The 23,149-nt window shown below is 44.3% G+C and overlaps 1 protein-coding gene across 2 annotated transcripts in view; it reads left to right on the forward strand.

Moving 5' to 3' along the window:
• The window catches only part of RGS11 (regulator of G protein signaling 11), a 266,061-nt gene that overhangs the window by 146,633 nt on the left and 96,279 nt on the right, over window positions 1–23,149 (forward strand). For both annotated transcript variants that reach the window (XM_073636325.1, XM_073636326.1), the window contains exons 8-9: window positions 10,311–10,392; window positions 21,764–21,832. In XM_073636325.1, coding sequence (XP_073492426.1) covers window positions 10,311–10,392; window positions 21,764–21,832 — 151 coding nt within the window. The remainder of the gene's footprint in view (window positions 1–10,310; window positions 10,393–21,763; window positions 21,833–23,149) is intronic.

Here is a 23,149-nt window from a genome sequence, read left to right on the forward strand (position 1 = left end):
CTCGAAAACAATATAAGAATTTCGTTGGAAGATCATTTTGAAGATATTTATGCGGCCAATTAGATTGAGGGGCAATGATGTCCAGGTATGAAACCTGTCCACCATCTGTTTGACTATGGGAGTAATATTAAGTTCTTCATATCTAGAGAGATCACCATGCATTTGAATGCCTAGGTATGTAAGGGATGAGGTTAATTGCAGTCGTTACCTCTGTAGGGTTTCTGTAGGAAATACCTGAGATTTCCCCAACCCACCTGAAGACCTGAAACCTCTCCAAACTCCCCCACCATTTGCATCAACTTAGTAAAGGAACTCTCTCTACTGTCCAAGTACATAAGGGCATCGTCCGCGTAGAGAGAGATCTTCATGTCATGTCTGACGCACTGCCAGAGCCAAGGGCTCAATAGCAAGAGCGAACAGAAGTGGAGAAAGAGGGCATCCCTGCCTGGTACCCCTCTGCAGGGAAAACGACATGAAGATATTCCTATTGGTGCGGACTCTGGTCTGTGGATCAGCATATAGCAAGCGAATCCACTGGACAAAGTGTGGACCAGAACCCACCCATGCCATAGTTTCCCATAAAGAGGACCAACGCACAGTGTCAAAAGCTTTTAACACGTCCAAAGAGAGAACTAACCCATGTTTCGTGAGTGATGCATTATGGACATGTAAAAATGTAACATGCAAATGTTATTAAAGGTACCCAATTGGTCAGGCGGTATGAGATATAGAATAACTGGAGTCTGAGAGCAAGAATCTTTGCCAGTATTTTTGCATCATTATTCAGGAGAGATATGGGACGATAGGACCCACATAGCAGTACATCCTTGTCAGGTTTGGGTAAGACGACAATAAGTGCTTCATTCATAGAGTCAGGGAGTTTCCCCTGCTTAAGAGATTCCTGAAAGTTCCTAAGAAGCCTAGGAGCCAAATCCTCTTTGTATGCCTGATACCATTCTGAGGGGAGGTCATCTAGACCTGGAGTTTTACTTTGTTTTTGTTTTTTAAGATACTTTTATTGAAATTTTTCATCAACATACAAAAGGAAAACTTTGGTTATTCATAGCATTGTGATACTGCATAGGCACACTTGAGTGGTCAATAAACAGTTTTCATTTAACATATCTTTTGCAGTTATTAAGTATAAAGCTACAATGAACGAACAATATGCACTTCTCTAGTTACATAGCCACCAGGGGGGTGTACATGGTTTAGGTGCACTGCATCTGTTAGATAACCTGCTATATAATGTTCCTATCTGGCGTAAGGGTTAAAGGCCTGGCCAGCCATCTGCCCCATATTTTCTGAAAGGTTTTGGTCTTTTTCCAAACCTCAAACGTGAGTTTGTATAGGGATATTGAGTCATTAACCAGTTTTAACCAAAGGGATTTTAGGGGTATCTGTAATCCTTTCCAGGACAATAGTATGTTTTCTCTGGCATAGAAATGAAGGATTCGAAGACGTCCTGGAGTTTTACTTGATGGCAATAGACGGATGGCCGTAGTTACTTCCTCCAACCTAATAGGTTTGTCTAATAGGAGTTGCTGGGGGGTACTGGGAAGTCGAGTGATGCAAAGAAGCCCATGAAGGATTTCTCAGGAGGACCCACCGTATCATCATATAACCTGCCATAGAATTCTGCAAATGTTCAGTTAATCGTTAATGCATCAGAGGTAATTGACCCATCAGGGAGTTGAATTTCAGGGATCGAACTGTCTTGAAAGTCTGTGTGGGCGAGAAACGCAAGAAGCCTACCATTTCCCCCCCATGCTCGCGAATACAAGCAGAGAGGTACAGTTGCTGCTTCCTAGTTAGTTATAGTTCTACCACATGAAGCTGCAGCGCCCAATGAGCATCCGTCAGCATACCGCGGGTCTCAGAAGACGGATTACCCATATGACAGGAGCGTGCATCATCCAGTGCTTATTTGCAGAGCCTCATGCGTGGCTCGCCCAACAGATCTGTAATGCTTAATATGTGAGATATAGGAGCCCCTGACCACCGCCTTAAAGGCATCCCAAACTAGGCTCCCAGTGGTAGAGTCAGAATTAGAGGACCAGTAATTGGCCATATCAGTCGGGATGAACTCATGTATTTCCGGTGTGGAGATCCAGAGAGTCTCCAAACCCGAAATAAGGGTCTATGGCCCAAAGCCAAACCTACCTGTACTATGGAATGGTCGGACACTGTCTGGGACAGGTACGCTATGGACTGAACACAGGGAAGGAGATTCTCCCGTGGCCAGCGCATAATCCAATCTAGAGAGGGCAGCATAGGATCTGGACTGTTAGGAGAAAACCCTGTCCTTAGGAAACTTCCAGTGTCAAAGATCCACATATCCATAGGTATCACACCACACACAAAACAGTTTAGATTCAGATTGTAGAGGTTTCAACCATTCTAATGCAGGCTGCATCACAGAATTAAAATCCCCAACAATGAGCATAGGACAGCTGGGCAATGAGGCAAAATGCACGCTTAGGTCAGTAAACACTTCAGCTGTGACCGGAGGAGGGAGGTAGACCGTGACCAACAGGAGAAAAATCCCATGTATAGTCACATGTAAAATGATATACTGCCCTTTAGGGTCCAAGATAACCTGATGACAAGAGAACTGTAAACCTTTACGGATTAGGATCGCAACCCTGCGAGCATAATTAGAATAAGTGGAGTGGTACTTATGAGCCACCCAATGTTTTTCAAGAGCCAGAATCTTGGAGCCCATGAGATGCGTTTCCTGGAGGCACAGGACATGTGGTTTATGCTGTTTCAGTGCTTCAAAGGCTGAGGCTATTTTAAATTTGGAATTCAGTCTGTGAACATTCAACGAACAAAGATTTACTGTGGACATGGGGAAGACATTAAAACCCATAGGGCAGGAGAGAAGGGTGGATGGGGAGAGCAAATATTAGCAGCCCCAACTCTGGTCACAGCTAGGGTGCAGTCAGAGGGTCTCTGTGGCGCACAATCACTCATCTACACATACATCATACACACAACAGCAAAACGATGTACAGTAACATTGCAATTACCCACTAAGGGTAGCATAACCACTGCTCAGCTCCTAAAAAAGGTAGTGGGCTTGTACCCAGAACTTGAACCATGCATGGGGCACATTGCCCTTAACAGAAAATGAAAGGAACAGAAAAAAATGTCAGTGTTCAACAAAAATGGGGCAGGTAGTTCACCCCACGGCAGCTCAGGCCAACGCAGTAGTTGAAGACACGTGACTCTCCCAAAGAGTTCTTTGCCATGAGATGCCATGTTGAACTTCCAGTGACCAGTATGAGAGAGTGAGAGCGATAACACCAAATTTAACACACCTGCTCCCCATTCACACCTGAGACCTTGTAACACTAACGAGTCACATGACACCGGGGGAGGGAAAATGGCTAATTGGGCCCAATTTGGACATTTTCATTTAGGGGTGTACTCACTTTTCTTGCCAGCGGTTTAGACATTAATGGCTGTATGTTATTTTGAGAGGACAGCAAATTTACACTGTTATAGAAGCTGTACACCAGTGGTCTCAAAATACTGGCCTGCGGGCCATTTGCGGCCCGCGGACTGGTTATAAATGGCCCGCCGAGCCTGGACGGGTTTGCTTGAGGGGGAGGCGCCGAAGAGCTTTGTCTCCGTCTCCGTGTCCTCTCTGCTGCACGCTGCTGCAGCCCAGAGAGAGAACAGAGCGGAGGAAGGATCCGCCTATCGCCCCGCCAACCTAGACACTGGAGATCGATCAGAGCCCCGGATCCAGAGTCCTGCTGCCACCTCAGGGCAGGAGATTGTGTCCTTCTCTGGGTGCCCTGTGTTGAAGCCAGGAGCTTACTTGAGGAGAGGTGAGTGAGCCATCACACTGAGGCAAGTCCTTAGTGGGGTGACTGGGGTAGAAATTTGTGTGTGGGGGGTATTTATGGAGTGTGAGGGGTATTTGTGGGGGTATTTATGGAGTGTGGGGGGGGTATTTGTACAGTGTGGGGGGTATTTGTACAGTGTGGGGGGTATTTATGCAGTGTGGGGGTATTTATGGAGTGTGGGGGGTAATGCTGGGTTAATAATGCATTTTGCTGACAGTGCTGGGTTAATAATGCGTTTGCTGACACCAGTGCTGCGTTTAATAATGCGTTTGCTGACACCAGTGCTGGGGGTTAATAATGCGTTTGCTGACCCCAGTGCTGCGTTTAATAATGCATTTGCTGACATCAGTGCTGGGTTAATAATGCGTTTGCTGACACCAGTGCTGGGGATTAATAATGCGTTTGCTGACATCAGTTCTGGGTTAATAATGCGTTTGCTGACATCAGTGCTGGGGATTAATAATGCGTTTGCTGACATCAGTGCTGGGGATTAATAATGTGTTTGCTGACACCAGTGCTGGGTTAATAATGCGTTTGCTGACATCAGTGCTGGGGATTAATAATGCGTTTGCTGACATCAGTGCTGGGGATTAATAATGTGTTTGCTGACATCAGTGCTGGGTTAATAATGCGTTTGCTGACATCAGTGCTGGGGGTTAATAATGCGTTTGCTGACAACAGTCCTGGGTTAATAATGCGTTTGCTGACATCAGTGCTGGGGGTTAATAATGCGTTTGCTGACATCAGTGCTGGGGGTTAATAATGCGTTTGCTGACATCAGTGCTGGGGGTTAATAATGCGTTTGCTGACACCAGTCCTGGGTTAATAATGCGTTTGCTGACATCAGTGCTGGGGGTTAATAATGCGTTTGCTGACATCAGTGCTGGGGGTTAATAATGCGTTTGCTGACGTCAGTGTTGGGGGTTAATAATGCGTTTGCTGACATCAGTGTTGGGGGTTAATAATGCGTTTGCTGACATCAGTGCTGGGGGTTAATAATGTGTTTGCTGACACCAGTGCCGTGGGTTAATAATGCGTTTGCTGACATCAGTGCTGGGTATAGTATATTATTGCTGGTATAGTTTACTGTTTTTTGAAGTTTTGAAAGTGCATGCGGCCCCCATGGGATATGATAACTTGTCATGTGGCCCTCTGGCAATTTGAGTTTGAGACCCCTGCTGTACACTCACTACTTTACATTGTAGCAAAGTTTAATTTCTTCAGTGTTGTCACATGAAAAGATATAATAAAATATTTACAAAAATGTGAGGGCTGTACTCACTTTTGTGAGATACTGTAGATATGTATAAAAGTGGTCGACCACAATTTGGCTTAACATAACTCATGGTGAGGAGCAAGAAAAAGGCACATGGGAAAGGGCAGAAAAATCCACCCAGCTTTTGCAACAGGCGGACATCCATCAGGCAGGTGGCCGAGGGGGTTGAGGTAGTGATTTCCACCAGGATAAGGCATTTTGGGGGGACTGGAAGAAGTGAACCTTCCCTTGATGAGTAACCCGGAGGGTAGCAAGGAACAGCATGGAATACTGGATATCATGCTCCCGGAGCTTCTGCTTGACACGCTGGTAACTGGCTCTTTTATTGCGAACTGTTGCAGAGTAATCAGGAAACAGGGAAGGTGCAGCATTATTGATTCGGAGACTTCCTTTCTTCCGGGCAGCACCTAGGATGGAGTCCCAATCCCTATAGTTGGGGAGAGTGGATTGTGGCCAAATTCTTGCTCGAGCCAGCTTTCTAGGAAGGCTACAGGGTCAGACCCCTCCACCTACTCTGGGAGACCAACCAGACGCAGGTTATTTCTGCGGCGACAATTCTCTAAGTCATCCACCTTATCCTCTAGTTTTGCAATCTTCCCCCATAGGTATTCAGTTTGGGCAGGATGGGGTTAATGGTTTCCTCCATGTCTCAGTCTCAGTGACCCGGCCACGGATCTTTTGTCCTGCCGCATGATCGTTAAGTCTAGCTTTAGGCCATCCACCTTCCCCATAAGGTCTGAGTGGTTTACCTTAATAATGGCGAGGACTTCCGACAACGTAGACCCCTTTCCATCATCTGCACCATCCTCACTCAGGGCAGCCTGTGTGGACACGGCCAGGGGGTCTGGAATCCCGGGGGAAGGTGGCGGGGAAGCATCCTGGCCATCCCCAAAGAGATCAGCTGATGATGCACTTGGCCCATGGAAAGTGCTGCGGCAGGAGTATGTAGTGATATTCATCTTGGCCGGAGGTTGCTTCTTCCGCTGCTTTCCCATCCACCAAAATGACTCCCAGGGTTGTGAAAACCTTCCTCACCAGGATAGGTGTCGTTTGAGTTGAGTAGCAGTCACGGACAACCCGGATGGTGCAGGATTGTAGAAGGAGAGACCGGAGCTGCGCAGGAACACGCCTGATCACATCTTGCACTAGGCCACACCCCCCACCACCATGCTTGATTGTAGGAAAGACACACTTGTCTTTGTACTCCTCACCTGGTTGATGCCACACACGCTTGACACCATCTGAACCAAATAAGGTTATCTTGGTATCATCAGACCACAGGACATGGTTCCAGTAATCCATGTCCTTAGTCTGCTTGTCTTCAGCAAACTGTTTGCGGACTTTCTTGTGCATCATCTTTAAAAGAGGCTTCCTTCTGGGATGACAACCATGCAGACCAATTTGATGCAGTGTGCGGCGTATGGTCTGAGCACTGACAGGCTGACTCCCCAACCCTTCAACCTCTGCAGCAATGCTGGCAGCATTCATACATCTATTTCCCAAAGACAACCCCTGGATATGACGCTGAGCACGTGCACTCAACTTCTTTGGTCGACCATGGCGAGGCCTGTTTTGAGTGGAACCTGTCCTGTTAAACCGAAGTATGGTCTTGGCCACCATGCTGCAGCTCAGTTTAAGGGTCTTGGCACTCTTCTTATAGCCTAGGCCATCTTTATGTAGAGCAACAATTCTTTTTTTCAGATCCTCAGGGAGTTTTTTGCCATGAGATGCCATGTTGAACTTCTAGTGACCAGTATGAGAGAGTGAGAGCGATAACACCAAATTTAACACACCTGCTTCCCATTCACACCTGAGACCTTGTAACACTAATGAGTCACATGACACTGGGGGAGGGAAAATGGCTAATTGGGCCCAATTTGGACATTTTCACTTAGGGGTGTACTCCCTTTTCTTGCCAGCGGTTTAGACATTAATGGCTGTGTGTTATTTTGAGAGGACAGCAAATTTACACTGTTATACAAGCTGTACACTCACTACTTTACATTGTAGCAAAGTGTCATTTCTTCAGTGTTGTCACATGAAAAGATATAATAAAATATTTACAAAAATGTGAGGGCTGTACTCACTTTTGTGAAATACTGTAGATATGTATAATATTATAGAATATTATTATATTTTGAGACACTATGGGAGCATCAATAATAAGTGTTCTTTTTCAAAAATAGTGAAAGTTCCCTTTAATGTTTTATCAGTACCTAATATAACTAGAACATTTTACTAAAAAAAGAAGTGCCCAGAAACAGAATGTCACAAGATTATAGATCACAATGTTCCCTTCCTGCAGTGAAGGTCAATCGGATCCTTTTGATAGTTTTTTTTTTTCTTTTTTTAAGGGCAATGACATATTTCAAAAGGTACAAAGCAATAAAAGAAATTTTGTAACATGATAATGACATTGGGACACATTCACATAAAAAAATTAAGAAGAAAAGTATCCAATGGCAGCCAGTCAATAACTTGAGACACCGAAAAAGGGGGTTCTAAAGAGACAGCTCTGAAAAAAGTCTTAGATGGAGGGGCGGGTCATGGCGTACCTAGAGGTCAGAACAAAACTTTGAATGATCGTTTATATATATATATCTAAATAGTTAGGTTAAAAAAAGACACAGGTCTATCTAGTTCAATCAGTAGAATAAAATAAATAGAAAACCCCCATATACTGTACACAATCCTATCCCCACACCTGATCCAAAGGGAGGCCAAAAAAAACCCTAATAAAAGATGATCCATTCAGGAGGAAATTGGATATTTCTTGGATCAACAATCTCTTGTGGTATTACCTATATATGTTAAAATATAGTTGTATTTTTGCATTTAGGAATTCAACAATCTACTAAGCTGGCCAAGACTTGTCCCTGAGGAAGTCTATTCCACATTTTCACAGCTCTTACTGTGAAGAAGCCTTTCCATTAGTGGAAGTTAAATCTTTTTCCTCCAGACGTACTGAGTGTCTCTTTGCCCTCTGTAGTAATCTGAAGGTTACTTAAGCTGGCCATAGATGATTTGTTTTTGTTTGTTCCACTAGCGAGCTGATCGAAATAAAAAAAAAAAATGAACAGATTCCCCATCCACTCAAGGAAGGTAAACAGAGAAGACCATCTTGCTGTACCATACCAGGGACTCTCCACTGTCAGAATGCACTGATCATCTGGCAGAATAAATGCAGTGAGCTGATTGAGAAATATGTCCCAGCAAGCCTGATCGTCAAAAGTCGATCTCATGATAGACTTCTGTCGAACATGAATGGCCACTCATGGATCCAAAGAGTTATCTATAACCTCAAAAAATATTTGTGTTAGTGTCTTTCTCCACAGAGTAGTCCTGATCCAATTCGATTGGAAGACAAACTTGTCAAATTAAAGGTTTAGTGAAGGTGGTTCGTGGTAGATCCACCAATGTAAGATCACTTTTTTGACCACTAGTGATATAATAAATAACAGCGTTCTCCAACCTGCTGTGATTTTAGTCCCTTAGTACAGGGTTTCCCAACCAGGATACCATGGAACCCTAAGGTTCCCTCATAGGTTGCTAAGGGTTCTTTAAGCTATGAGCAATTTCTGCCTCTCAGATAAGTTCCCACTGACACCATTGATCTTTTTAGCTATCTGTAAGGGGATAATCTTTCCCAATGACCACAAGTATAAGGAGCATTCTTCCCACTGACCATCACACTAATCTATCCTAAGTTGTAGATATAGGAATTTTTAGCAGGGGTTCCCTGGGACTGGAAAGTGTTGAAAAGGTTGAAAATGGCTGCCCTAGTATATCCAAGAATCCTAGCCTTAGACATCTAGAATTTGCCAGGCCTGAGTAGGAGGGAGGTAGCTCAGCAAGCTGTCAGTTGCGTATTGGTTTTCCAAAATTGTTTTATCTTAGGAATGGCTCAAAAAACATGGTACAAATTGAATCATGACTGCATTTAATGCTGAACTCCAGGTATGATTTTTTTTTGGCAAAATATAAGTATACCTATTCCTTACCCATTGAGCCATTGTGCATATCTTTTGGGACCTGTTCCAAAAGGCTTCTCCTCTTGTTTGGCACTGCCACCAGTCACAGGACACCTTGTACTTTTTATGAATACAAGGCATTCTCTTATTTGAAAAGTGGAGGTTGTAACATCACCACCCCTCCTTTCGACCTCATCCAATCAAAGAATACTTTGTCTTTTTTGAAAAAAATACAAGGCACTCTGTAAAAGGCAGCCATGTCAAGCAAGCAAACCCTTGTGTTCACAATACAGAAGAGCAGCCGCTTGGCACAGGATTCAGAAGAACGTGGCGTTTACTGTAGTAACATTGACTACTACAGTAATTCTCAGCTTCCACAGAGGTCCCAGAGGTTGTCACGCTTACCCCTAACGCAGGTGGTGAGACACTATAGCTAGCTCATGTGTTCTTCACCTATAGCAGCCCCCTTTCCTATAAGGCAAGCGGGTACTTCATGCTGGGGCAGGTGCGAACTGAGCAATACGAACAGTTACTTTCGGTTGGCAGACAGGCAGAGTCTCAGGGTTCAAAGACAGTCCAGATACAAGGCAGACAATGTTCAGAAAAGTCAGGGACACATCCTTAGTCAAAAGACAGGCAGAGTTCAGAGAGTAGTCAATATCCGATCTGAGGTTGTCAACAAGGGAATCCAAACAGCAGAGCAGGACAGACAAACTGAGAGCTTGGAGCACGCCTTACAAACACAATGTCACAAGCATGAGACTGCAGGCCTGGCTTGCTTAAATCAGGTTTGGTCTCCACCCAGAGACTGGCCACATCAACATCAATCACCTTGCAGGTGGACAGATAGGTAGAATGCATCATATCCAGAACCAGGATGCTGGATGGGGACCAGCAGCTGTCAAACAACAGGAGCATTTACACACTCCTGACACAGGTATGGAAGATGTGTATTTACCTTGGCCAAGTGTATTTACCTTGCATGTAACTATGCAATAAATTTCATACCTAGAAACCTTCAGCTTTAAGACATTAAGGAGAGTGAATGAAACCGCTGAGATCTGTGCGGAGAAATGTATGCACCGTGGTCCCTACGCATCATATCCCTAGAAGTGAAGGGAGAAATCATGCTTAACACTCTAGTAAAATAGTTGAGGATGTCCATTGATCATGGCTTTAATCCATGCGCTATGTTTCTACAAACAGGGCTGCCAAGCAGCGCCGAAAAGGCGATCGGATCGTCATTGAATGCCAGGAACAGGCATACTGGCTCGTCAGCAAGCCATCGGTAAGTTGGTCATGGTGTTATCACCTATTGTAGCTACAATGAAAGTGATAAAAGTTTGGTGCACAGTCAGAAGTGGGTCAGATACGGCCATAAGAAGATATGGGGTTGGTCATGCATTCATGCCGCAGTCCCGTGAATTTTCTTAAAGCAGTTTAAATGCTGGACAAAAATGACTCTCCCTCACCTTCCTACTGTGTCTGGAGGGGACCATGCGCCATATGCCTTGTCCATACCATGTTCATGTACCTGTCTGCGATGTGCCTACTTTATACTATCTCATTGAACCGTTATTCGGAGAAGGTGGGTGAAGGGTTCTTTAGTTATTTTGGTGTTTCTTGTTTTTTTTTTTTATATATATTGTTTTTAAGCATCTTGAACCTCTGTAGTGACCACTGCTCCCACACAGAGAGCTAGGGTCCTGCACTACAGCATTCTGGCAGGGGACAGGCAAAAAAAAAAACCTTGGACTATACGCAGAGGTCAAGCATGCATTCTGCTGAGTCAGAGCTCCCCAATCAACAGGGAGTATGAGCTTTACTGATCACAGAGCTATAGACTGGACTAATCAGGGGGTGTGTCAGACCACTGCTTCCACATAGAGTAAGGGTCCTTCTCCACAGCATGCTGGCGGGAAACAGGCTTTTCTACTTTACTGTAAACTATAAAACTTTGCACACCTTTTTTGATGCAACTGGATTGTAGCTGATTTTAACTGAAAGTTTAGTTTGGATTAAAAAAATAAAGGGGTCTATTCAAAGGCGTAATTAGAACCTTCAGGGCTCCGGTGCAACAAACCAGCTGGGGACCCTTCCAGTGGTGGAATGCCAGGGCCCGGTCGTGAGACCTTTGTGACGCTGGTGGTTCTGCCACTGGTTTCAGTAGTTTATCTTTTTTATTTCTAACCCTTTTTTTTACAATATTATTTTTTATTATTTTTTTTACCATTTTTTAGGAGCCCTGTTTGGGGGCTTTGTTGAGATATCAGGGGTCCAAACAGACCCCTGATGTTTCACCTTTGAGACAGAGAAAGAAGATTGAACACACAGCCCTCAATCTCTATCTCCATAACCTAATATGCACTGAAAGGACAGGAATAGCTCTGTACAGAGCTTCCTGTTCATTCAAAAACTGAAGGATAGTAAACAGTTTACTACACTTCAGTTATGAATAAACAGAGTCAGTGATCAGTGATTTGGAAGGGGCCCCTTCAACGCTCTCCATCCTGACACATCCCTGCAGCAGCTGACAGAAAACACCATGCGGACCGTAGCAGAGCATGGGACAGGAAAGGGGGGGGGGGGGGTTTGTGGGAGATAGCATAGGTACCAGAAAAGAGCACAGGGAGGACCAGAGAAGAGCATGGGACCAGAGCAGAGTGGGGGTGGAGGGGCCGGTATGAGAGCACAGATAGATGTTGCCAGGGAAGATCACAAGGGGCCAGGAGAGATCAGAGGGGTCCACAGAAGGAAGCTGGACAGAGAGGGCAGCATATAGAGGAACCGATGCCCTCCATGTTTCTCCTGCCGCTGCTGAATGCCTTTGGGAGGGAGGGGAGGAGAAGGAGGAACATGGAGGGCATCGGTTCCTCTATATGCCGCCCCTCCTGTCCAGGTGTAGAGGGGAACTGCAAGGGCCCGATGGAGCATGGGGCCGGGTCGCATTTGCAACCCCTGTGACCCCTGTAGTTACTCCCCTGGGTCTATTTATCATTGTTTCACCCAATATTCACACAAATTTCCACCAAAGGTCCACACATTTTCTTTACATGGGATTCAATAAGAAAATGAGTGGAGCTCTAGCTGTCTGTGTGAACACAGTGGTCACTTTGCAGAGGTTCAAAGCCCACCTGACCACCCACAATGAGTAAGACTGATAGGAGAGCTCTACCAAGGAGTGTGCCAGCTGACTGGAGAGCTCTACCAAGAGTTTTGGCAGAGACCACTGCTTCCACGCAAAGGTCCTTCTTTGCAGCATGCTGGCAGGTGACAGGCTTTTCTACTCAGGCTGTGAAAAGAAAATAAAAAAAGAGAGAGAAAACCTGCGCTATCAAGCAAAAAATTAATATAACTGCAGCTGCAACAAAACCACAAATATCAATGAGGTGAAAAATTACATACAAAGAAAAAATTGTGCGAAAAGAAAATAAACTGTAAATAAGCTGTAAAGAAAATAAACTGTAGGACACCTTTTGTCTCAATGTACCTGGAATGTATTGAGTTAATTCAAACTGGAAATTCAGTTCGCTTTTAAAAACATTAAAACCACTATCGCTTCTTTTTACTTTTTAATCATTTTACTGTATCACTTTGTAAATATTTTGCCAGCTACAAGGCTCCTTTGAAACGAGTATGTAGTTGTTGGCCTTTAAAGTTCTCGCACAAAAGTGTCACAGCTTGAGTCACAGCAGCGCCATAACCACATCTGCACACCTTGGGAAGCGAACGCGTGTTTTTCTCCCACGCTCGTCTTTCATCTAAGCCTTATATAGGCCGCGCGCTCTCTTTTGCATTTCTTCATTAGAAAAAAAAAAAAAAGCACACATGCGAGCAATCGAACAATCAATTCCGAAGCTTTCATGTGACCTTCGAATGACTTTGATGGCCCCTTTCATCTTCCCATCAAGGTCGCGGACGAGCTCACATCCAGCACAATTATATTTATTAAAGCGCAAGGTTTCGTGAGCGGTATATAATTAGATGTCTATAATTTGCTTCCTGTCGTGTTGTTAACACATGCTGCTGCTTTTTTTTTTTTTATTAAACTAAATATAGTTTCTCTGGTTGGCACGAACGCAGCTATAATTTTCTTTTTTTTTAATGATCTACTTTTCACAGGAAGGATTTGAATATTTGGGATAAAAGTAAAAGTATAAGAGAAAAATTGTCTTTCATTATAATTACCAGGCAGGCTTTTTTCTGATCTGATGTTATTAAAAATTAGCGTTCCCTTTCCTTGTGAAGCAGGATGTTAGTTTCTATAGCTTTCTAAATATTAATATGCCCCTCCCCAGGCACGGATTAATGCACAGGTTGGTCTAGGCTGCAGCCTAGGGTCCCACGTGTGCAAGGGCCCCCGATTGGCCATGATATTTTTATTAATCTATATATATTTATGTATATGTAGAATAAAAACAATGTAAAAAAGGATGGGGAGACCTTTTTGATAGTGCTGTGTGGGCCCATGAAACAAGGAATGGCGTGTAATGCTGAAAAAAGGAGGGGATAAAGAATGTGCGAGATGAAAAAAGGGGTTTGAAGAAATAATGATGATGGATGGTTTCATGAGCCCACACAGCACTATCAAAAAGGTCCCCCCATCCATTTTTACATTGTTTTTATTCTACATATACACACACACACAGTTTTTCATCATGTTTGGTTCAGCCTATCGTTTGTAATATAATTAATGCACCATGTTATTAATATATCCTGGTATCTGATGTTATCTAATCAGCCACGAATAGCTCTGAACGATCGCAGCATTATCCAATGCACGGAGCGTTTTGTCAGCCTATCAGTGTCACTCACTGGCTGTATAAACCCTGCCCAATCAGAGCCCGCGTTAGGCCTGAGGAAGGAGCGAAGCTCCGCAAACGCGTCGCCTATTCGTGCCCGCTTCCGGAAGTGACATCATCCTCCTGGTTCCCACCGTGCGTTCCAACGGCAGGAAGTGCCAGCATCCATTGACGCAGCCTGTCCATCGGACACCACTGCAATCCAGGAAACGGACCAGACTCACTCCCAGGATATCCGGCAGCTTTTGCCAACATGCTTGTTAACTATGTACCCTGTTTCCCCGAAAATAAGACCTAGCGTGATTGTCGGTGATGGCTGCAATATAAGCCCTACCACCCAAATAAGCCCTAGTTAAAGTCCTTGTAGGTCTTATTTTCAGGGTAGGGCTTATTTTCGGGGAAACAGGGTAGAGCTTATTTGGGGGGTAGGGCTTATATTGCAGCCATTACCAACAATCGCGCTAGGTCTTATTTTCGGGGAAACAGGGTACCTTTGTGAGTACCTTCTTACAGTTTTATTAAACTCCATGTTTAGACCTGAGAATTGCACTTGAGGCGTGTAATATAGGTCGACCCTTTTACACATGGCACTAAATAATTTATTTTCTGGTAAAGCATGCTTAGGAGGGGGCCACACAAAAAGTAGCCTAGGGGCCCATGACCACCTTAATCCGCCACTGCCCCTCCCCCTTAACCATGGAAAAAGGCGTTCTGTACGATGAGACTTTTTAAAGCCCAATTGGACTTTCAGCTTATGTATGCTTAATATATTCCAGGTGGGGGTCCATGCATAAATAATTCACTGTACAGATGTCTCAAACATTCGCACAGGTGACACGAATGACCACCGCATTGTTTGTAATATAATTATCTACTATGATCGTCAGCTCTAGTGACCAAAATGTGGTATTTTCCTGAAATATTGAATGACAAAAAAATACCACATTATGGCCACTAGATGGAGCAGCTGCTACATCTGCATTCACTTGTAAGACCCCTTTCACACTGCCAGCGTTTTTCAGGCGCTACAACGCTAAACAAAGCGCCTGTATAGCGCCTGGAAAAAAGCGGCTCCATTCACTCCAGTGTGAAAGCCCGAGAGCGGTGTGCTGGCAGGGAGTCACAAAAAGTCCTGCCAGCAGCTTCTTTGGAGCGGTGGAGGAGCGGTGAACTCACCACTCCTCCACTGCTCCTCCACCGCTGCTCCCCATTGAAATCAATGGGGCAGCGCTGCGATACCGCTGGCAAAACGCTGCTCCGGCGGCGTTTTGTGGGCGGATTTAACCCCTTTTTGGCCTCTAGCGGATTTAACCCCTTTTTGGCAGCTAGCGTGGGGTTAAAACCGCACCTCTATGGGGCCGACTAGCGCCGCTAAAACAACGGTAAATCGGCGCTAAAAATAGCACCGCTTTACCGCTGACGCCCGGGGCGGCTCGGTGTGAAAGCCATCTAAAAGTTACAGCCTATACAAGTGGATGCAGATGCTGCTCAGACAGCTGCATGTAAAAATGGGGGCTGTAGCTCTATGGCTGGCTTCCCACTTATGCGAAGCCAGCCTGTTATGCGGAGCCAAAGATCCACAGGACCCCCGTGCAATCCGCTCCGCAGCCACTCCGGAGATGTGTAAACCGGCTCCATTGAGAGCCGGTCAAAATCTCCTGTTATGCGAATAACAGGATATTCGCATAACAGGAGATTTTGACCGGCTCTCAATGGAGCCGGTTTACACATCTCCGGAGTGGCTGCGGAGCGGATTGCAGGGGGGTCCTGTGGATCTTTGGCTCCGTTTCAGGTCCGACTTTGTCCCTGAAAAGGAGAACAGGGATGTAGTGGACCCTTGCTGTCAGCCGCTTTAGTTTCAAGCGTGAACCCAGCCTAAGGCGCATGCAGGACAGGTGTCAGCGCCCTTCTGAATAAGCTCCTGACATGAACAGGTGTGACCAGACTGTGTGGACTGCAAAGAGGAAACCAAAACGCATGTAAAGTGAATAATAATAATGTTTATTTAAGATAAGTGATATAAATAAGGAAACACCCCAAATACAAATAGTGCTCAGCCAGCCAACAGAAACCCACAGACAACAGGTAATTATATACAGCCAAAGGGAAGTACCAAAATCAAACACGTTAGCCAGGCCAGGGCCATACATAGAGGATCAGCAGATGGACAAGGGCAGGACAGGGAAGGGAGATGATGGATGGGATCAGGCTACAAGGGAACACTGCCAGGATCTATCCGCTGGTAGACGCCAGTACTGTGGCCCAAAGATAACATAACACCAGCAGGGGAAAGCTCTCCTGACAGTTCAAAACTGCTAGGAGAACACCTGCTGGTGGACCTCAGTACTGCACGCCAAATGATAGAATATACCAGCGGGTCCTGACAGCTCCTGACATGTGGCTGTACTGCGTCTGCATCCACTTGTATAGGATGCCTGCATGCTGCTCCATGGCGCTGCAGAAAACAGCGACTCACCCATCTGAATGAACCCTAAAGCATTCACGCAGGTGCTTCAAATGACTGCCACATTGTTTGTAATGTGATTATCTCCTATGATCATCAGTGCCACCTAGTGGCCATAATGCAGTATGACTTTTAATAAATTGACACTTACCTGTCTCAGGGTGCCCACGATGTCGGCAGCAGATGACGAGCAATCGCTCGGTTCTCGGCTGCCCCCGCCGCCATCCTCGGTCAGGGAATTGGGAAGTGAAGCGTTGCGGCTTCACTGCCCGGTTCCCTACTGCGCATGCGCGAGTTGCGCTGCGCGTCTTCACTTGTCCCCGTTGTGTTGTGGGAACTGTGTGTTTCCCAGAACACAACGGGGGGGGGCATCTGCGGCTAGCTATTCCTGGAAGTGGGTGCAAATACCTGTATTATACAGGTATCTTCACCCCCCTCCCCCCTGAAAGGTGCCAATTGTGGCACCGGAGGGGGGAGGAATCCGATGAGCAGAATTTCCACTTTGGGGTGGAGCTCCGCTTTAAATACCTCAATAAAAATAATACCAAATTATGGCCACTAGATGGAGCCGCTGATCATAGGAGATAATCATATAACAAACAATACAATATGGTGCCTGTGCAAAGGCTTTAGGTCCTATTCAGATAGGTGAGCATCTGCATCTGCCTTGGAGCTGCACGCAGGCATCCTATACAAGTGGATGCAGACAGAGTGAGGGCACATGTCAAAATTTGACATGCGTGCAGGAGCTGGTGCACAGATATGAACGCAGATGGTGTGTGTTCCGATCTGTGCACCTGCTCCTGCATGTACGTCAAATTTTGACATGCCGCTGTGTCTGTGCAGCAGCTGCATCTGCATCCACGTATAGGCCGCATGCAGCTCCAAGGTGGGTGCAGCTGCAAAAAACAGTGGCTCACCCATCTGAATGAGACCTAAAGTCTTTGCACAGGCACCACAAAAGATCGCCATATTGTTTGTTATATGATTATCTCCTATAATCATCAGCACCATCTAGTGGCCATAATATGGTATTATTTTTATCTACTTATTTCAGGAAAGTACTGCATTATGGCCACTGGATGAAGCTGGTGATCATAGCAGATAATCATATTACAAACCATGCAGAGGTCATTTAGAGCACCTGTGTAAATGCGCCTGTGTTCTGCATGCAGGACGGGTGTCAACGCACGTCTAAATGAGCCCAAAGATAGCTGCCAGCAAAGGTGCACAAAGATAGCACAGGACACTCCCTGCATATAGCGGGACAAGGACATGGAAGAGTCCAGGATATGAGGGAGGGGTAGGAACTGAAGGATGGAAGAATCAATTAATAAGAAACGAAGGATGGAAGAGTCTGGGGATGGAGGAATCCATGGATAGAGAATGGAAGGCCCGGAGGTGTCTGGAGACAGAAACTGAAGGATGGAAAAGGATGGGGATGGAGGAATGGAGGACTGTAGCTATCAGATCAGAAGAGAGGTGGGCAGGGCTGAGAATTCCCCGCTGACATCAGGAGAGACGTGATAGGAGAGTGGCGGGCTGGGCAGTCACATGAGCGGCGTGTACACACACACTGAGAAATGCGGTACATAGCTCCAGAATTTTTTAAATCATAATGGCAACAGAAACTACCCAAATTACCCTGATCAAAAGTTTACATACCCTGGTGATTTTGGACTGATAACATGCACACAAGTTGACACAAAGGGGTTTGAATGGCTTTTAAAGGTAACCATCCTCACCCGTGATCTGTTTGCTTGTAATTAGTGTGTGTGTATAAAAGGTCAATGAGTTTCTGGACTCCTGACAGACCCTTGCATCATTCATCCAGTGCTGCACTGACGTTTCTGGATTCAGAGTCATGGGGAAAGCAAAAGAATTGTCAAAGGATCTGTGGGAAAAGGTAGTTGAACTGTATAAAACAGGAAAGGGATATAAAAAGATATCCAAGGAATTGAGAATGCCAATCAGCAGTGTTCAAACTCTAATCAAGAAGTGGAAAATGAGGGGTTCTGTTGAAACCAAACCACGGTCAGGTAGACCAACTAAAATTTCAGCCACAACTGGCAGGAAAATTGTTCGGTTAGCAAAGAAAAACCCACAAATAACTTCAGGTGAAATACAGGACTCTGAAAACATGTGGTGTGGCTGTTTCAAGATGCTCAATAAGGAGGCACTTGAAGAAAGATGGGCTGCATGGTCGAGTTGCCAGAAGAAAGCCATTACTACACAAATGCCACAAAGTATCCCACTTACAATATGCCCAACAGCACAGAGACAAGCCTCAAACCTTCTGGCACAAAGTAATTTGGAGTGATGAGACCAAAATTGAGCTTTTTGGCCACAACCATAAACGCTACATTTGGAGAGGAGTCAATAAGGCCTATGATGAAAGGTACGGAGGTGGATCGTTGATGTTTTGGGGATGTGTGAACTACAAAGGCACAGGAAATTTGGTCAAAATTGTTGGCAAGTTGAATGCAGTATGTTATCAAAAATTACTGGAGGGACATTTGCATTCATCAGCCAGGAAGCTGGGCATGGGACGTACTTGGACATTCCAACATGACAATGATCCAAAACACAAGGCCAAGTCAACCAGTCATTGGCTACAGCAGAATAAAGTGAAGGTTCTGGAGTGGCCATCTCAGTCTCCTGACCTCAATATCATTGAGCCACTCTGGGGAGATCTCAAATGTGCAGTTCATGCAAGACAGCCCAAGAATTTACAGGAACTGGAGGCTTTTTTGCCAAGAGGATGGGCAGCTTTACCATCTGAAAAGATAAAGAGCCTCATCTACAAATACCACAAAAGACTTCAAACTGTCATTGATGTTAAAGGGGGCAATACACGGTATTAAGAACTGGGGTATGTAAACTTTTGATCAGGGTCATTTGGGTAGTTTCTGTTGTCATTATGATTTAAAGAGTAAACACAATTGATTGATAATAAATGGCTTCAGCCAAACACTAACCATGAGTGAAAGAAAAGTTTTTCTGTTATCATTCATATTCTCTGAAAAATGGCCAAGAAATCATAAATTCTGCCAGGGTATGTAAACTTATGAGCAACGGTATATATATATATATATATATATATATATATATATATATATATATATACAGTATAAATATATAAAAACGCCTATTTTGGTCTGTGTGAATGAGCCCCGAGTCTTGTGTGGTCCCCCTTTTCTCTTTGACTTGAGCCACCAGTGCCAGCACCCCCACTCTCTGAGGTTTCAGCTGCTGTGTAGGAGTTGATGCAAATTAATATTAACATTGATAGAACTGTATGAAATTATTTTCCATGTTTTCATTGAATATTTAACAGGACTAAACTGGGAAATTTTGCGGCAGTTTTTCTTATTCTCTTCAGTTCTTTAAACTACTGGTTTGATTCAGTGATATGAGCGCTGCAGGGGGGCTTACCCTTGGGGTATTTGTGCTTAGCACTGTAAATTCATCATCACAGTTTGGAGAGTAAACAAATACTTCTCATATCATAGTGATAATGCTAAGTACTTAAATGTGACCTCCAGCCTTCCCTTCAGTCTTGCACAGTTATACTGGCTCCTCTCCTGGACTAATATTGCTAACTATGATGTCACCACACACTGTGAGCTTCTCACAATGTGCATTAGAAGCTGCAGTATGCCAGATAGGGCCTGCTTCATTTCCTGGTTGGAGGACATCCAGCATCATGTAGCTCTTTCCTCTGCAGCCTGAATGTCCCTGGCCCTTTCTTTCTTTCATTCTTCCTTTCTTTCTTTCTTTCTTTCTTTCTTTCTTTCTTTCTTTCAAATTTTGATTCTTTTTTTTCGGATTTTGATTTTTTCTTTTGGATTTTGATTCTTTCTTTTTTTTCTTTCGTTCAGATTTTGATTCTTTCTTTCTTTTTTTTGGATTTCGATTTTTTCTTTCTTTCGGATTTCGATTCATTCTTTCTTTCTTTCTTTCTTTCTTTCTTTCTTTCTTTCTTTCTTTCTTTCTTTCTTTGAGATTTTGATTCTTTCTTTCTTTCTTTCTTTCTTTCTTTCTTTCTTTCTTTCTTTCTTTCTTTCTTTCTTTCTTTCTTTCTTTCTTTCTTATGTTGATTCTTTCTTTCTTTGAGATTTTGATTCTTTCTTTCTTTCTTTCTTTCTTTCTTTCTTTCTTTCTTTCTTTCTTTCTTTCTTTCTTTCTTATGTTGATTCTTTCTTTTTTTTGGATTTTGATTTTTTCTTTCTTTCTTATTTTGATTCTTTCTTTCTTTCTTTCTTTCTTTCTTTCTTTCTTTCTTTCTTTCTTTCTTTCTTTCTTTCTTTCTTTCGGATTTCGATTCTCTTTCTTTCTTTCTTTCTTTTCTTTCTTATTTCGATTATTTCTTTTTCTTTCTTTCTTTCATTTTTTCTTTCGGATTTCGATTCTTTCTTTCTTTCTTTCGGATTTCGATTCTTTCTTTCTTTTGGATTTAGATTCTTTCTTTTTATCTTTTTTACTTTCTTTTTTTCTTTCTTTCAGATTTTGATTCTTTCTTTCTTTAGGATTTCAAATCTTTCTTTCTTTATTTCTTTTGGGTTTCAATTCTTTCTTTCTTTCTTTCAGGTTTCAATTTTTTCTTTCTTTCTTTCAGATTTCGATTTTTTCTTTCTTTCTTTCTTCCTTTCTTTCAGATTTAGATTCTTTCTTTCTTTCCTTCTTTCTTTCGAATTTCGATTCTTTCTTCCTTTTTTTTCAGATCTTTCTTTCTTTCTTTCTTTCTTTCTTTCTTTCTTTCTTTCTTTCTTTCTTTCTTTCTTTCTTTCTTTCTTTCTTTCTCTATTTTAGACTCAGTGGTGTCATTACTGGCTCCCTGTGCTTCTCTATGTATTGCAGGCAGATCATGGCTGGTGGGAGAGGCCAGCAGGGTGCTGCACACAGCTTCTTGAACACATCACCGCTCCCTCCATACTCCTCTCAACAGCCCTCTGCCCTGATGCAAGCAGTGGGCTGCTTCTTGGGAGGAGTTATGTGAGTCAAATCCCCTGATGGGTGGGTGTCAGTCTGGGGGGTGGGCATTCCTTTGCAGGGTGTATCAGCTGTAGGTAACACCCATATGTGATGCCAGGCCTCCATGATTGATATCCAATAAATGAAAGGGGCGGGTCAGGCTGTAGGGGAAAGTGCTGGATCATGCTGGATGTTCTTATGTCAGGAAATTATTTTTGCAGCAGCTTCTAATGCACATTGTGAGTAGCTTACAGTGTGCGGTGAAATCAGAATAAGCCATTTCAGTAGAGGAAAGGAGCCGGTACAACTATGCAAGACTGAAGGCTGGAGGTCAGATTTCATTATTATAAGGAATGGAGGGCAAGGAAATGATTTTTTCCAGACATAACATCTCTGTGTATTGTTCATGTTTCTTATAGCCCGGGTGTTTAAATGTGATGGATCGCGGTCCGGAAAGGGGAGACTGCTACGCGGGAAGGATGCAGCTTGTAAGTGTACATTTCTGTCATGCTTCGGTTGGTATTGTGTCATGACTTCAAGGCCAGAGCCAAAACATCTCCTGGCTCAGACCCCAAAACTCACTTATAGATCGCTTTCAAATCAGCAAAAAATGCATCTTGATTGTGAAGTAGACATCAAAGAAGATCTGTCTTCTCTTGATGTGTAAGTGTACTCCCTATGACAGTGCCTTCATTTGATTTTTTTCTCTATAGGAACAGCGCCATCTTTGTTGAGGCATCCTCCAGGGTCAGCCTCTACTTCTAGACTGAGATGCCAGCACAGAGATAATGCAATCATATCATTCCTGGTGCCTGTGCAGTATTTGGCCATTTTAGGCTCTGTTCATAAATCGCATAGCGGGAACGAGTGATTCTTTTCGTGATTTTTTGTTGTGCGATTTTCACGCGATTCTAGGCGTCACGCATAGGGCAGCCCATTCACTTCAATGCTCATTTGTCTCCCAAAAGAAGCTCTTCCTCCTTTTTGGGCAATAAGCTTAGCACAATTTTTAAACATGCATGTTGCTACGATTGCCGCGTGATTCTGTCACACAACGATCGCAGCAGAATCGCACTGCCGCCGTACCTATAAGTGTCCCTAATCACCGCCGCCCACTCAAGCTCCCTAATCACCGCCACACCAGTCATATTGTCCCTGATCACCGCCACACCAGTCATATTGTCCCTGATCACAGCCACACCAGTCATATTGTCCCTGATCACAGCCACACCCGTTACTGTGTCCCTGATCACCACCACACCAGTTATATTGTCCCTGATCACAGCCACACCAGTTACTGTGTCCCTGATCACCACCACACCCGTTACTGTGTCGCTGATCACCGCCACACCCGTTACTGTATCCCTGATCACCGCCACACCAGTCATATTGTCCCTGATCACCGCCACACCAGTCATACTGTCCCTGATCACCGCCACACCCGTTACTGTGTCCCTGATCACCACCACACCCGTTACTGTGTTGCTGATCACCGCCATACCAGTTAGTGTCCCTGATCACTGTCACACCAGTTACAATGTCCCTGATCACCGTCACACCAGTTACAGTGTCCCTGATCACCACCACACCAGTTATTGTCCCAGACCACCGCTACACCAGTTACAGTGTCCCTGATCACTGTCACACCAGTCACTGTGTCCTTGATCACCGCCATACCAGTTACTGTATTCTTGATCACCACCACATCAGTTACTGGGGGTGATTTACTAAAAGTGGTGAGTGCAAAATCTGGTGCAGCTCTGCATGTAGTCAATCTGCTTCTAACTTCAGCTTGTTCAATTAAG

This window comes from Aquarana catesbeiana, linkage group LG06 (assembly GCF_042186555.1).
Source record: "Aquarana catesbeiana isolate 2022-GZ linkage group LG06, ASM4218655v1, whole genome shotgun sequence".
In the NCBI taxonomy this organism is placed as follows: domain Eukaryota; kingdom Metazoa; phylum Chordata; class Amphibia; order Anura; family Ranidae; genus Aquarana; species Aquarana catesbeiana.